Genomic DNA, 11,419 nt, shown 5'->3' on the forward strand with positions numbered 1-11,419 from the left:
CGGGGTTCTTCCCCCTTTTCCAGGCATCTGGGTGAAAGCAACAGGGGAGCCACGACTAACCTGGGATGCCTCTTTCCTTGGTGCTGCCCCGGCAGGCGCCTTCGGGCATGGTGAGGCTGGGGTCCCCGGGCACTTCTCCTGGGAGGGAGGGAGTCACAAACGCTGGGTTGCTGGGTTGCACAGCAGTGTCGAGAGTGATAAAACGGAGGCTGTCAGGGAGATCTCCCAGCTGCAACAAATCAAGTTATATTTGCAATTTAGACCTATGTTTGTAATCTTCCTGTTAAGAGTTCAGACTTCATATTCTATATTTGGCATTTTACCACCATGTTCCTTTTTTACCGAAATATGATGTGAAAGTGTCATACGAATGAATGAATATCGTGTCACTTCAATTGTGTACCCAGACACACACACACACAAAACCAGGCATTCTTGTTGTAACCAGAGTTCTCTGGGAGCGGGCAACAAAAGAATCAATTGAAGGCAGGGTCTGAACGGAGCCAGCGCAGGATTCCTGGAAGAGAAAAGGACCGGCAGGCATCGGATCTCCTGGGCTGGCACCCCTGGCTGAGCAACCCAGTTGAGGCACAAAGAGGCAGGAGAGCCGCCACACGCCCACCACCCTGCGGGAGGAGTCAGGGGCAGCCTTCTGACAACCCTGGCGGTCAAGAAGACCATCCTGCTCCCCAGATTGGCCAAAGGGCCACGGAAAGGACAGCAATGGGTGGCTAGGTAGCCCTTTGGCTATCGGCACTTTAACATCTGGGTCCCAACTCTCTGCATCTTTTCAGCGAGGACCCACTGCTGCCAGCTGTGCAGCTTGGTGCCAGGTCTGCAACCAAACCTACTTAGTGGCAGCTGTGCAGCCAAACCAGCTTGCTGGCAGCCATGCAGACAAGCTAGCTTGGGGCCAGCTGTGCAGCTAAATCGGAGTGCCAGCCCTGCAGGCAAACCAGCTTGGGGCCAGTTGTGCAGTGGGCCACTTGGGTGAGAAGATACACGGCCGCAGCCTCTCTTCTGTGTCCGTATTGGGTCAGGGGGATAAGCCCATCTCCCGATGTGGTGGGACCGCAACACTCCTATGGCCCAGTGGTGAAATGTACCATTTTTTACTACCGGTTCTGTGGGCGTGGCTTGGGGTGGTGGTGGTAATGTGACTGGGTGGGCGTGGCCAACTTTTTTTTTTTACTTTTAAAAGCATTTTTTTTACAGCCTCTTCCGCGGAAGAGCTTATAGAAAACACTCTTTGAAAGGGTTCTGATGATCCCAGCTGAGCCGCACGATCATCAGAGGTTTTTTTTTTTACTTTTAAAAGCTTTTTTTTTTGGCCTGAAGAAAAAATGTTTTTAAAAGTATATAAAAAAAAAACCTCTGATGATCGCGCGGCTCAGCTGGGCATGGGGGGGGGGCAAGGGGGGGGCAGGGATTTTTGCTACCGAACCACCCGCCACCACCAGGAGCATTTCACCCATGCTGTGGCCCCAGGAGGATTGTGAGAAGGAAAACCCATGAATAATTGCAAGAAGGTCCATTCCTGATTGGAAAGGCAGCTGTTTAGGAAAAAACAGAATAAAAACAGTGGCAGGCCCTGGTTTACGGTACGGAATTGGCTCTCTGGCTTTGGGGCATCAGCTGCAAAGATGGATAACCTCAGTTATAGGTAGACCTCAACTTACAACCATTTGTTTAGTGTCCGTTCAAAGTTACAACGGCACTGAACATAGTGGCGACCTTCTCCCAAGCAAAGTCAACGGGTAGCCAGATTCACTTAACAACCATGTCGCTAACTGAACAATGACGTTGATTCACTGGACAACTGTGGCAAAAAAGGTCGTAAAACGGAGCCAAACTCACTTAAGGACTGTCTCTCTTAGCGACAGAAATTTGGGGCTCAATTCCGTCCGTACTTCGCAGTTCTCCACGGTTCCCATCCTTTTCTTTTCTTTTGGCAAAAGGTTTGGAGGGAGGGGGGGGGATGCTGACTAGAATTCAGCCCCACTTGGTGACTCTCCAAACTGGGGTGCCCCAGATACCAACTTTCTGATTCCTCAGCCAGGGCCAAAAATACCCTTCGATGCCGGCGCATTGGCTTCAACGGATGTCTGAGTTCTGTTTGCTTTTTAATATTGTCTCGTCCCGCTCTCCGCTGGCCGGAGTGTGGGAAAAGGAGCAGGCTGCCGATTTACATAAATTAAATTGTACCCTCATGCACAAGGTTTTTTTTCCCCATTTCCCAACATTAAAAATAAACAAGAAAAGACATTGGTTTCCTTGCCCTCCAAAGCCTCTTCCTGAGCTCTTCTCCTCCCTCTGCACCCACCTTCCAGAAGTGGGGCAGGAGAGCTCACATCTCACCCCCTGGACCTTCCTGGACCTTTCCTTCCCCCTGAATCGACTACCTCCATGCTGGGTTTCCAGTAGAAGACAGCCTTTGTGGCCCAGGATTGGCTTTTGGGGTCCTTGGTGCTCTCTGAGCTTAGTGGTTTTCTTGCAGACATTTCATGACCCACCTAGGGATCATCATCAGTGTCAGGGAGGGTGGGGTTACCAAAACGCTAAGTGGGGAAAGATGAAGAAAAAAAGACATAAAGGAAAGAAAAGCAGGATGCTGAAAAGGAGCGTAGGGGGTCTGTGGCTGGGACCCCAAAGAAGGAAAAACAAAGGAAGGTCCAAAGAAAATTAAAAAAAAAACCCCACCAGAGTTTTGCAGGCCATGCGTCTGGCTCAAGGCTCCTCCAGCCAAAAATGACCATTTGAGGAGGGGGCAGCGAAGCCTCCTTCAACCTGGCCCTTGCTTGCAAGAGGCTACCTGAAGTTGCTCGGTCTGAGAAGAACCGATGGCAGGAAAAAGCTCCTTAAAGAGGAGAAGAGGAGGTGGAGGAAAAACAACGTGTGAAATGCTTGAGAAAAAGTTGCTGGTTTGCTTTTCCAAATCCAATTTGGCGTTGAGCTGGACAAAAGCGACATTCCGACATTCCTTCGACCAGCAGCTGGTGGGGGAAGCCTTGGCCAACTCTCAAAAAAAAAAAAAAGGGAGGGAGACATAAGGGCTCTCTTGGGAAGACGGAGCGAAGGTTCAGTGTGGGGCGGAAATTAAAATGCAGTAGTGTCCTTTCCCTCCTGTTTAAAGGCAGAGCGTTTGCAGAGGAGGGGGGGGGGCTTTCTGGTCGACCAAGGAGCCCCCCACCAGTAGCCCCTCCCCCCCACTGTCCTTTGCTTTCTTGGCGACTGGGCTGGGCAATGTCCTTTCCTAACTTTGGTAGCTCCGGAAGGCAGAAGCTCTGCTGGGAAAGAAAAAGGATCATTTCTCTCCTGGATAATCTCTTCTTGGCTTTCCCTGCCTTGGTGGCCTAAGCCAGGGAATCCTTTGCAAGGCTTGCTCTCCAGAGCATCGAGGGTGGGTCTTGTCCTTGTTCTAGAGCAGAGGCCTCCAAACCTGGCCAACTTTAAGTCTCGTGGACTTCAGTTCCCAGAATTCTCCAGCCAGCCAGCCAGCCAGCCGTTCCTGTTTCTTTTCTCCTGCCTCCTAGAGAAGAGAGATTGTAGAGGAAAGGATTGCAAGAGAATAAGCAGTCCACAAAAGGAGGATTCGTGTCAAAAAGAATGCATTCGTGTTGGGGAATTCTGGGAGTGAAAGTCCGTAAGTCTTAAAGCTGCCAAATTTGAAGAACCTTGGTCAAGAATAGTGATCTTCAACCTTGTTGGCTTTAAGAAGAGTGGACTTCAACTCCCAGAATCCTCCAGCTGAGGAGGGAAAGCAGCTTGCTTTGGTAAAGCTTCATCAACGTTTCTTCCAGATGACGTGCCTGTCCCACATCTGTTGGGCTCCTGAAGCCTCCAAGCAGGAGAACCCTCCAGGGGCTCAAATTATCTTCTGCGTGACAGATGCCTTCTGTGGCTTAACTTCTCCAAACAGGAGTAGGAAGCGGAGATATCAGCCTCCTTCAGCTAAGATGAGGTCATGTCTGTGCTAACATCCCATTTGATGCCGTCCAAACTTTTGGCTTGCCTGGGCCTCATGCAATGTTTGGGCCTTATATAAAATATACATTGCAGTTAATGTATATAAATAACAACGCTACTTTATTATTTTCAGATTTTTTACTATACCTTGTTGGGCTGCATTGCAAGATGCTCAGGAATGCACACAACCCACAGGCTGCAGGTTGGACACACCTGGGTCTGGATTAGAAAGCAGGAGACGGTGAGTTCTAATTCAGCCTTAGGCATGAAAGCCAGCTGGGTGACTTTGGGCCAATCGCCAGGAAATGGTGAGTTCTAGTTCCAGATCAGCCTTGAAAAACCGCTTTGGGCCAGTCACTCTCTCTGAGCACAACCCACCTCACAAGGCTGTTGTTATTGGGAAAATAGCAGGAGGGAGGAATATTAGGTGTATTTGCTACCTTGAATTACTTTATTACTTGCGTAAGTAATAAAGGCGGGATAAAAATCTAAATTAAAAAAAAAAATTCCTCTGCAGGCGGACAGGCTTCTCCTTTAATTCCAGGTGTGGCACCTTTGACTGTGGCATTTATCCGGGAATTATGGAGTTGGAAAGATGCCGTCCTCCCTCTTCCCAGTCCTCCCAGCTAAGGGAATCATGCGGGGGGGGGGCCTGCAAACAGACCGTGAGTCAGTGGCCTGGCACGACGGGGCTGGAAAACGGCAAAAGCAGCTCTTTTTATTTCAGCTGCATCAACAGAAGGAGGATTTAAGTCCTGGGAATTCTTTCACCCTTTTCCCTCTGCGTGGGCCAGCCCCCATCTGGAGTCTGGTTTGGTGTGCCACACTTTAAGGAGGGATCACAGGAACTGGGAGGGGGTCAGGAGGGGACAGTGGGGAGAATCAGGACCTGGGAAAGAAGCAAGTGGAGTTGGGAGGAGAGCAGGCCCAAGAGCCCCTTCAAAGGTCTCCAAAGGCTGCCCACGAAACAAGGGTGAAGGAATGTCTATGGAGTCTCAGTCCCCCAGGTCAGGGGTCTCCAAACGTGGCAACTTTAAGCCTGGCGGACTTCAACTTCCCCAGATGGGGAATTCTGGGAGTTGAAGTCCACCAGGCTTAAAGTTGCCAAGGTTGGAGACCCCTGCTCCAAGTCATGCGTGTCCCACAGGTACAAGCAGTCCTCTACTTACAACAGTTCACTCAGTGACCGTTCAAAGTTAGAACAGAACTGAAAAAGGAACTCCTGGCATTCTTCACACTTATGACCGTCGCAGCATCTCCTACGGCTCCGTGATTTACATTTGGATATTTGGCAACTGGTTCGTATTTATGACGGTCACAGTGTCCCAGGGTCACTGATCCCACTTTGCGACCTTCTGACAAGCCAAGTCAATGGGGAAGCCGGATCCACTTAATGACCACATAACAACTGCAATGACTCACTTAACAAATGTGTGAAGAAAAGCCGTAAAATGGGGCAAGGCTCACTTAACAAATTTCTCACTTAGCAGCATAATTTTTTGGGCCCAATTGGGATCCTAAGATGAGGATTACCTCTACATTTTTCCCCAAAGGGCAACTGGACTTCCTTGGTTTCTTTTTTCCTTTGAAGACATTTCGCTTCTCGTCCAAGAAGCTTCTTCAATTCATATTTCTTCCTCTTCACAACTGAAGACGTTTCTTGGACGAGAAGCGAAAGAAGAAAGAAACCAAGAAAGTCCAATTACCTTTTGGAAAAAAATGTAGAGATAATCCTCAACTTAGGATCTGAGGATTATGCTAAGAGCGTATGCACCAAGACAAATTCCTTGTGTGTCCAATCACACTTGGCCAATAAAAAAATCTATTCTACTCTACTCTACTCTACTATTCTATTCTATGCTATTCTAATTAGATCACCTTTGGGACAAGAGAGGGAAGAGCTGCTCGCTCTAATTCCGGAGAACGGGAAGAATGGAATTAATGGAAACAAAGGCAGGTTCTGTTCCTGATCCTAGTAGGAAAAGCAGCCGGCCAGCGGGATCCATGACCCCGAGAGGTGATGGGCTCCCTTCAAGCAGCATTTTCCATCTGGATTCCTGCATGGAGCAGCAGATGTTGAACTCAAGGCTCTCCAGGAATCCTGAAAGAGGCCTTTATTTAAACCAATTCGGTGCCTGCCTCTCCCTCCCCCCCAAAGAGGTGTTGCTGTTCCTCTTCCAGAATTCCCAGGCGGGAGCATTCACGGTGAAATCTGAACCCCGGGACTTTCCAGCTGATGCTTTTTGAGGGGGAAGAGGGAGGGAGGGAGGGAGGGAGGGAGAGGGCCAGAGACAAAGAAAGAAAAGAAAAACAGGCCGTGGAAGAAGGAGAAAGACGGGCCTGGATTAGTCGAGAAACAAAAATAAATAAATAAAAATCTCCCACTGTCAGCTGGGATCAAGTTGGTGCGGAAAGACAGGAATCTCACAGGAATTTCTGCTTTTGGAATCCAGGAGCTGCCAAGACTCAGGACCGCTGCTGCTGCTGTGTTCCTATTTTTTTCTCTCTTCCCAAGTAGAACAATAAAAGGGGCACCTCCGACATTTTCCCTACCACCCTTTCAAGCCGGTCTGCAGAACTTCTACTGCTGGCACTGATGATGTTACCTAGTTGGGTCATGAAACGTCTGCAAGAAAACCACTAAGCTCAGAGAGCGCCAAGGACCCCTCATTTCAATCCTGAGCCACAAATCTTCTCCTTTCCTGTGAGGATCGATTGCACAACGCAAGAGAACCGAATCTTTTTTGAAAGGAGGTTTTGGAAGATCCCTGTCCCAGCTCTGCTCCTCCTCGTCCCAGCGGCGGGCTGTTCCATAGGCAGCACGACCTGGGATGAACGCATCTTCCTTTGAAATGTAAAGGAAAAGTTATGAGCACCCCAAATCCTATCCAGTCTCTAACTGGGTAGAGCCTCCAATTCCATAGCCCGATTTGGAACAGAGCAGTATTCCAGCATTTGAAGGGCTGCCGCTGCCCCCAAAGGAGGGGTGTCCACCTATTCTCCAAAGCAGGGGTCTCCAACCTTGGTCCCTTTAAGACTTGTGGACTTCAACTCCCAGAGTCCCTCAGCCAGCAAAGCTTTGGGACTTTGGGAGTTGAAGTCCACAAGTCTTAAAGGGACCAAGGTTGGAGACCCCTGCTCCAAAGCACCTGAAGGCAGGACAAGAAGCAGTGGATGGAAACTCATCATGGAGAGAAGCAATTCTTTGGAACTAAGAAATTTCCTGACAGTGAGGACAATTAACCAGTGGAACTACTTTCCTCCAGAAATTGTGGGTGCTCCATCACTGGAGGCTTTGAAGATGACCCTGGACAGTCACGAGTGTCCAACCTTGGGAATTTTAAGACTTGTGGACTTCACCTCCCAGAATTCCCCAGCCAGGTCTCCTAGCTTGAGCAGGGGGTTGGACTAGAAGACCTCCAAGGTCCATTTCCAACTCTGTTATTTTCTTATTGTTATTCTGTTTTTCCCATCGAAAGAAATGTCTCCAACAATAAGGACCAAACATTTCTCCTAACCCCGCTGAGAGTCATCAGGACCCAAGCAGAGCAGGCCCATTTGGGGGGGGGGGAGAGGGAGGGGTCCAAATAAGGGAGATTCACCAGAATTGCCAGCAACAGCTGAGCCAGAAGTGCTAATCTCAAAGTCAGCCAAGGGTCTCAAGGCCAGACCCGAATGCTGGTGGTTAAACTGATGCTGGGTTGATTTTTTCCCCCACTCATAAACCACGAATCTGAGCTAGTCCCCAGCCTCTGGCCCGATTACAGCAACGCATCACACGTGTGTCCGTCTGGCATTAAAAACACACACACACCCAACACTGCGTGAAGGTGAGTTTTGCTGCCTGCCTTCCTCTTCCTGTATCCGCGGTTGGTATCCGAAGAAAATCTGGATTCTCTTGTTTGTTTGTCTGTCTTGCCAGATCAGAGCAGGAAGTTGCTGGGCTTCGGCTCCTTTACAGCTTGTTCAGGCAGTTCTCGACTTACAACCATTCGCTTAGTGGCCATTCAAAGGCTTTTAAGAAGAGTCTAGACAGCCACCTGTCTGGATTGGTCTGGGGTCTCCCACTTGAGCAGGGAGCTGGACTAGAAGACCTCCAAGGTCCCTTCCGAACTCTTATTCTGTTATTCAATGCTCCTTGGGTTGACTGGATTTATTACGGTGAAGTTCCAACTTTGTCAAAGTTACAACAACACTGAAAAGACGTGACTTATAACCATTTTTCACACTTACGACCGTGGCAGCAACCCCGGGGGTCACGTGATCAAAATTCAAACACTTGGCAACTGGCCCACATTTATGACGGTTGCAACATCCCGGGGTCACGTGATCCCCTTTTGCGACCTCCTGACAAGCCAAACTCAAGGGGGAAGCCCGATTCACTTAACAACCGTGGCAAGAAAGATCGTAAAAATGGAGCAAAACTCGCCTAACAAATGTCTCACTTAACAACAGAAATTTGGGGCTCGATTGTGGTCCTTAAATTGAGGACTATCTGCACCTCTGAACCTCTGCAGACTGCAGGGTCTTCAGGGAAAGGAATCTGGCAAGGAAGGCTTCAGTCCTAGGCCCACAGAGTTGCAAGAAAGCCCCTCGCCAGGCCCCCCAGCAACAAGCCTGGCAAAGGAGGGGCCCAGAGTACGAGAGAGGCGGTCCAGAGCAGGAGGAGGAGGAGGAGGAGGAAAGGAAGGAGAGCTTGGCCAAAGAGGATGGGCCACCTGGTGGTCCTGCCCCCTTTCGGCTTCTCAGGGAGCCCACCTGGCAGCCGCTGCCACCCCCTCTTCCAAATTCCAGGTTTCGCCACACCCCTTTGCGCCCACTTTGGGCAACTCTCCACGCCTCTTCCTGCGAGTCATTTGGGTCTCTTTGTTTCCCAGTCCCCCTCCCCTCCCATCAGCAGGCACCCCAAAAAGTTCCCCGTCTCCTTCCTTCCCCCAAAATAATCAGTTCCCATCTAGCACCCCCACCGGCCAAAGTGAAAGGAAGCCACAGGACCTGTAGACCTAAGTCTGAGCAGCCTCTCCCCCTCCTCACAGTCTTCAGGGCCACTCAACCCCCCCCCCTCTTAAAGCAACAAACCAATGCGGTGCAACTTAGCAACAGCCGCAAAGCAAAGAATTTCCAGCACTTTTCCTAAAAACGATTCCTGAGATTCCAAAGCAAAGGGCCGGCACAGCCCTTCCCCTCCCCTTTGGATGCTCGGAGGTCGAAGAAGTTTTACTTCAATCCCAGAAACAAAGAATCGGCAACCCAGCCCAAGGAGTGAAACCAGGGCACAACCCCAGTTAGCTCCCTAAGGATTGGCACTCCAATAAAGTGCCTCCTTTTCCTTTAATTCTTGTAACCCGAATCCCCTTCGCTCTGCTGTTTCTTGGAACAATGGCTGGGAGGAAGAGTCATGCCTTAAACCAGGATCCTTTCTTTCCAATTCTTGCAAAATTGCCACCAACTTTCTCACTCTGGATTCAACAGAAGGGACCGTCCCAGGCTGGGAGCACTGAGGGGCAAGATCTGCCTCCCTCCCTCCCCCCTCCCTAAGGCAAGGGAGCTCCCTCCCCTTCCCCCAAAAGTCAGCCCCAAGTGAGTTACACAAAGCTCATTTACAGAAAATCCTGGATTTCTCTCCTCCCCCCCCCAGCCAAGAAGTTGTGCAGAAGTAGAATGGCTGGCAGGCAGACTTTTTTTTGCAAAAAACCCCCCAAAACCCAGTTTGTTGGTGGAAGAATGGAACCGGCAGGACTGAACCTCATCTCCAGGGTCTGCAGAGAGCTTTTGACTTAAAACCGCTCATTTAGTGACCGTTAGAAGTTATGGCACTGAAAAAAAGGGCCTTAGGAGCATTTTTCACCCTTACGACCATTTTGTAGCATCTATGTAGTCACCTTCTTGGCTCCCCCCCCAGGATCAGAATTCAGATGCTGGGCAACTGGCTTTTTATTTACGACTATCCCGAGGTCATGTGATCCCCTTTTGCGATTTTTGACAAGCAAAGTCAATGGGGAAGCCAGATTCACTTAACAACTGTGGCAGGAAAAGGTCATAAAATGGGGCAAACCTCAATTAACCACTGTCTCACTTAGTAACAGAAATGTTAGGCTCAATTGTGGTCGTAAGTAGAGGGCTACCTGTATTTTCAGCCCCCAAAGCCCAATTCTAGCAGCCCCAAACGCTGTGCTCTTGACCAGGTGTAAAACTTCAGGTGGGTTTCCAGAAACTAGTTAGCCCTGCAGGAATCTGGGGCAGGGGTCTCCAACCTTGGCAACTTTAAGCCTGGAGGGCTTCAGCTTTGCTGGCTGGGGAATTCTGGGAGTTGAAGTCCTCCAGGCTTAAAGTTGCCAAGGTTGGAGACCCCTGGTCCAAACCATCAGGATATCTGATGACAAGTAGGCAATCTTGTGGATAGGAGTCAATTTTTGGGAATCCCAACTCAGGAGGGGCCTTTCCTACAAGGAATCCCCTCAGATCAAAGGCCCCATAGAGAAAGTGCTCCATCCCAGCTCTCCAGCCCTTTGAGGAACTTCCTTCCTGAGGTGCACAATCCATCCAAACCTTCTCCTTCTTGCCCCCACTCCAGGAACAGAAACAACCAAGGAAGGGGGCAGAATGTGGGGTGCTCCTTCCCCCTTAGCTAGCCTTCCAATCAAATGCCACCCATCTGATGTGGATGAGTGGCAGCTCGTTTTAGCTACCCCCCCAAGTCCTGAATGCAGAGAGGAGGGGAAGCAGGCCCCTGGACAGCCCCCAATCTCCCCCCACAAGACATTCGTGGGTGGGGGGGGAGTAACGATGGGTTTGAAACGCCCTCCGCGCCTCCTCTCTTCTTCACCCCAGGAATCAAACGGGACCCTCCCCAAACCTTTCACAGAAGTCCCGCCAACTTAATCCCCGGCAGGAGCCGCGTCCACGCGCGGATCGGGCCCGTGGGAAATCCCCGCTTCCAAGGGACATTACTCACCGTCCAGAGCGGGCTTGGGAAGGGATGGCTGCCCCGGGGCAATCCTGGGCAAGGGCGGGGAGGGGGCGGGAGTCAGAAGAATTCGCCTCCCGGCTTCTCGCTCCGACCCATCCCCGGAGGCGTCCGCGCCGACGACCCCGGTCTTCGCAGCGCCCGGCGGTCCCCTAGCAATCGCCACGCCGACCCCCGAGGCGGGCTGCGCCGCTTCCCTCCATCGCCGCTCCGCTCCTCTCCGCCTTTCCCAGCCTGGGTGCGGAAGGGGCCAAGGCAGCCCCCCCAGCCGCCTTCCTTCCTCCGCCTCTCCCGGGCTCACATCTTGCGGAGCTGCTGGTCCGGGGGTGGGTGGGTGGGAGAGGGGGGAATGGGGAGCCGGGGGAGATTTTGGGGTGGGGTCAAGGGGGGGTCCAGAGGAGCTTCACGGCGGCTGCAGCCCAGACAAGGCGAGCAACAGATTCCAGCTGGAAGGCTGGGAGATGCAGGGAAAGGGGGAGGGGGGAG

The 11,419-nt window shown here is 51.1% G+C and overlaps 1 protein-coding gene across 1 annotated transcript in view; it reads right to left on the reverse strand.

Annotated features, from left to right (window-relative positions):
- Window positions 1-11,319, reverse strand: part of PLEKHG2 (pleckstrin homology and RhoGEF domain containing G2) — a 32,695-nt gene extending 21,376 nt beyond the window's left edge. The window contains 2 exon segments of the mRNA XM_058196079.1: window positions 61-229; window positions 10,922-11,319. Coding sequence (XP_058052062.1) covers window positions 61-109 — 49 coding nt within the window. The 5' untranslated portion in view covers window positions 110-229; window positions 10,922-11,319.
- Window positions 11,320-11,419: the final 100 nt, after the last annotated feature.

Source organism: Ahaetulla prasina, chromosome 10 (genome assembly GCF_028640845.1).
Source record: "Ahaetulla prasina isolate Xishuangbanna chromosome 10, ASM2864084v1, whole genome shotgun sequence".
In the NCBI taxonomy this organism is placed as follows: domain Eukaryota; kingdom Metazoa; phylum Chordata; class Lepidosauria; order Squamata; family Colubridae; genus Ahaetulla; species Ahaetulla prasina.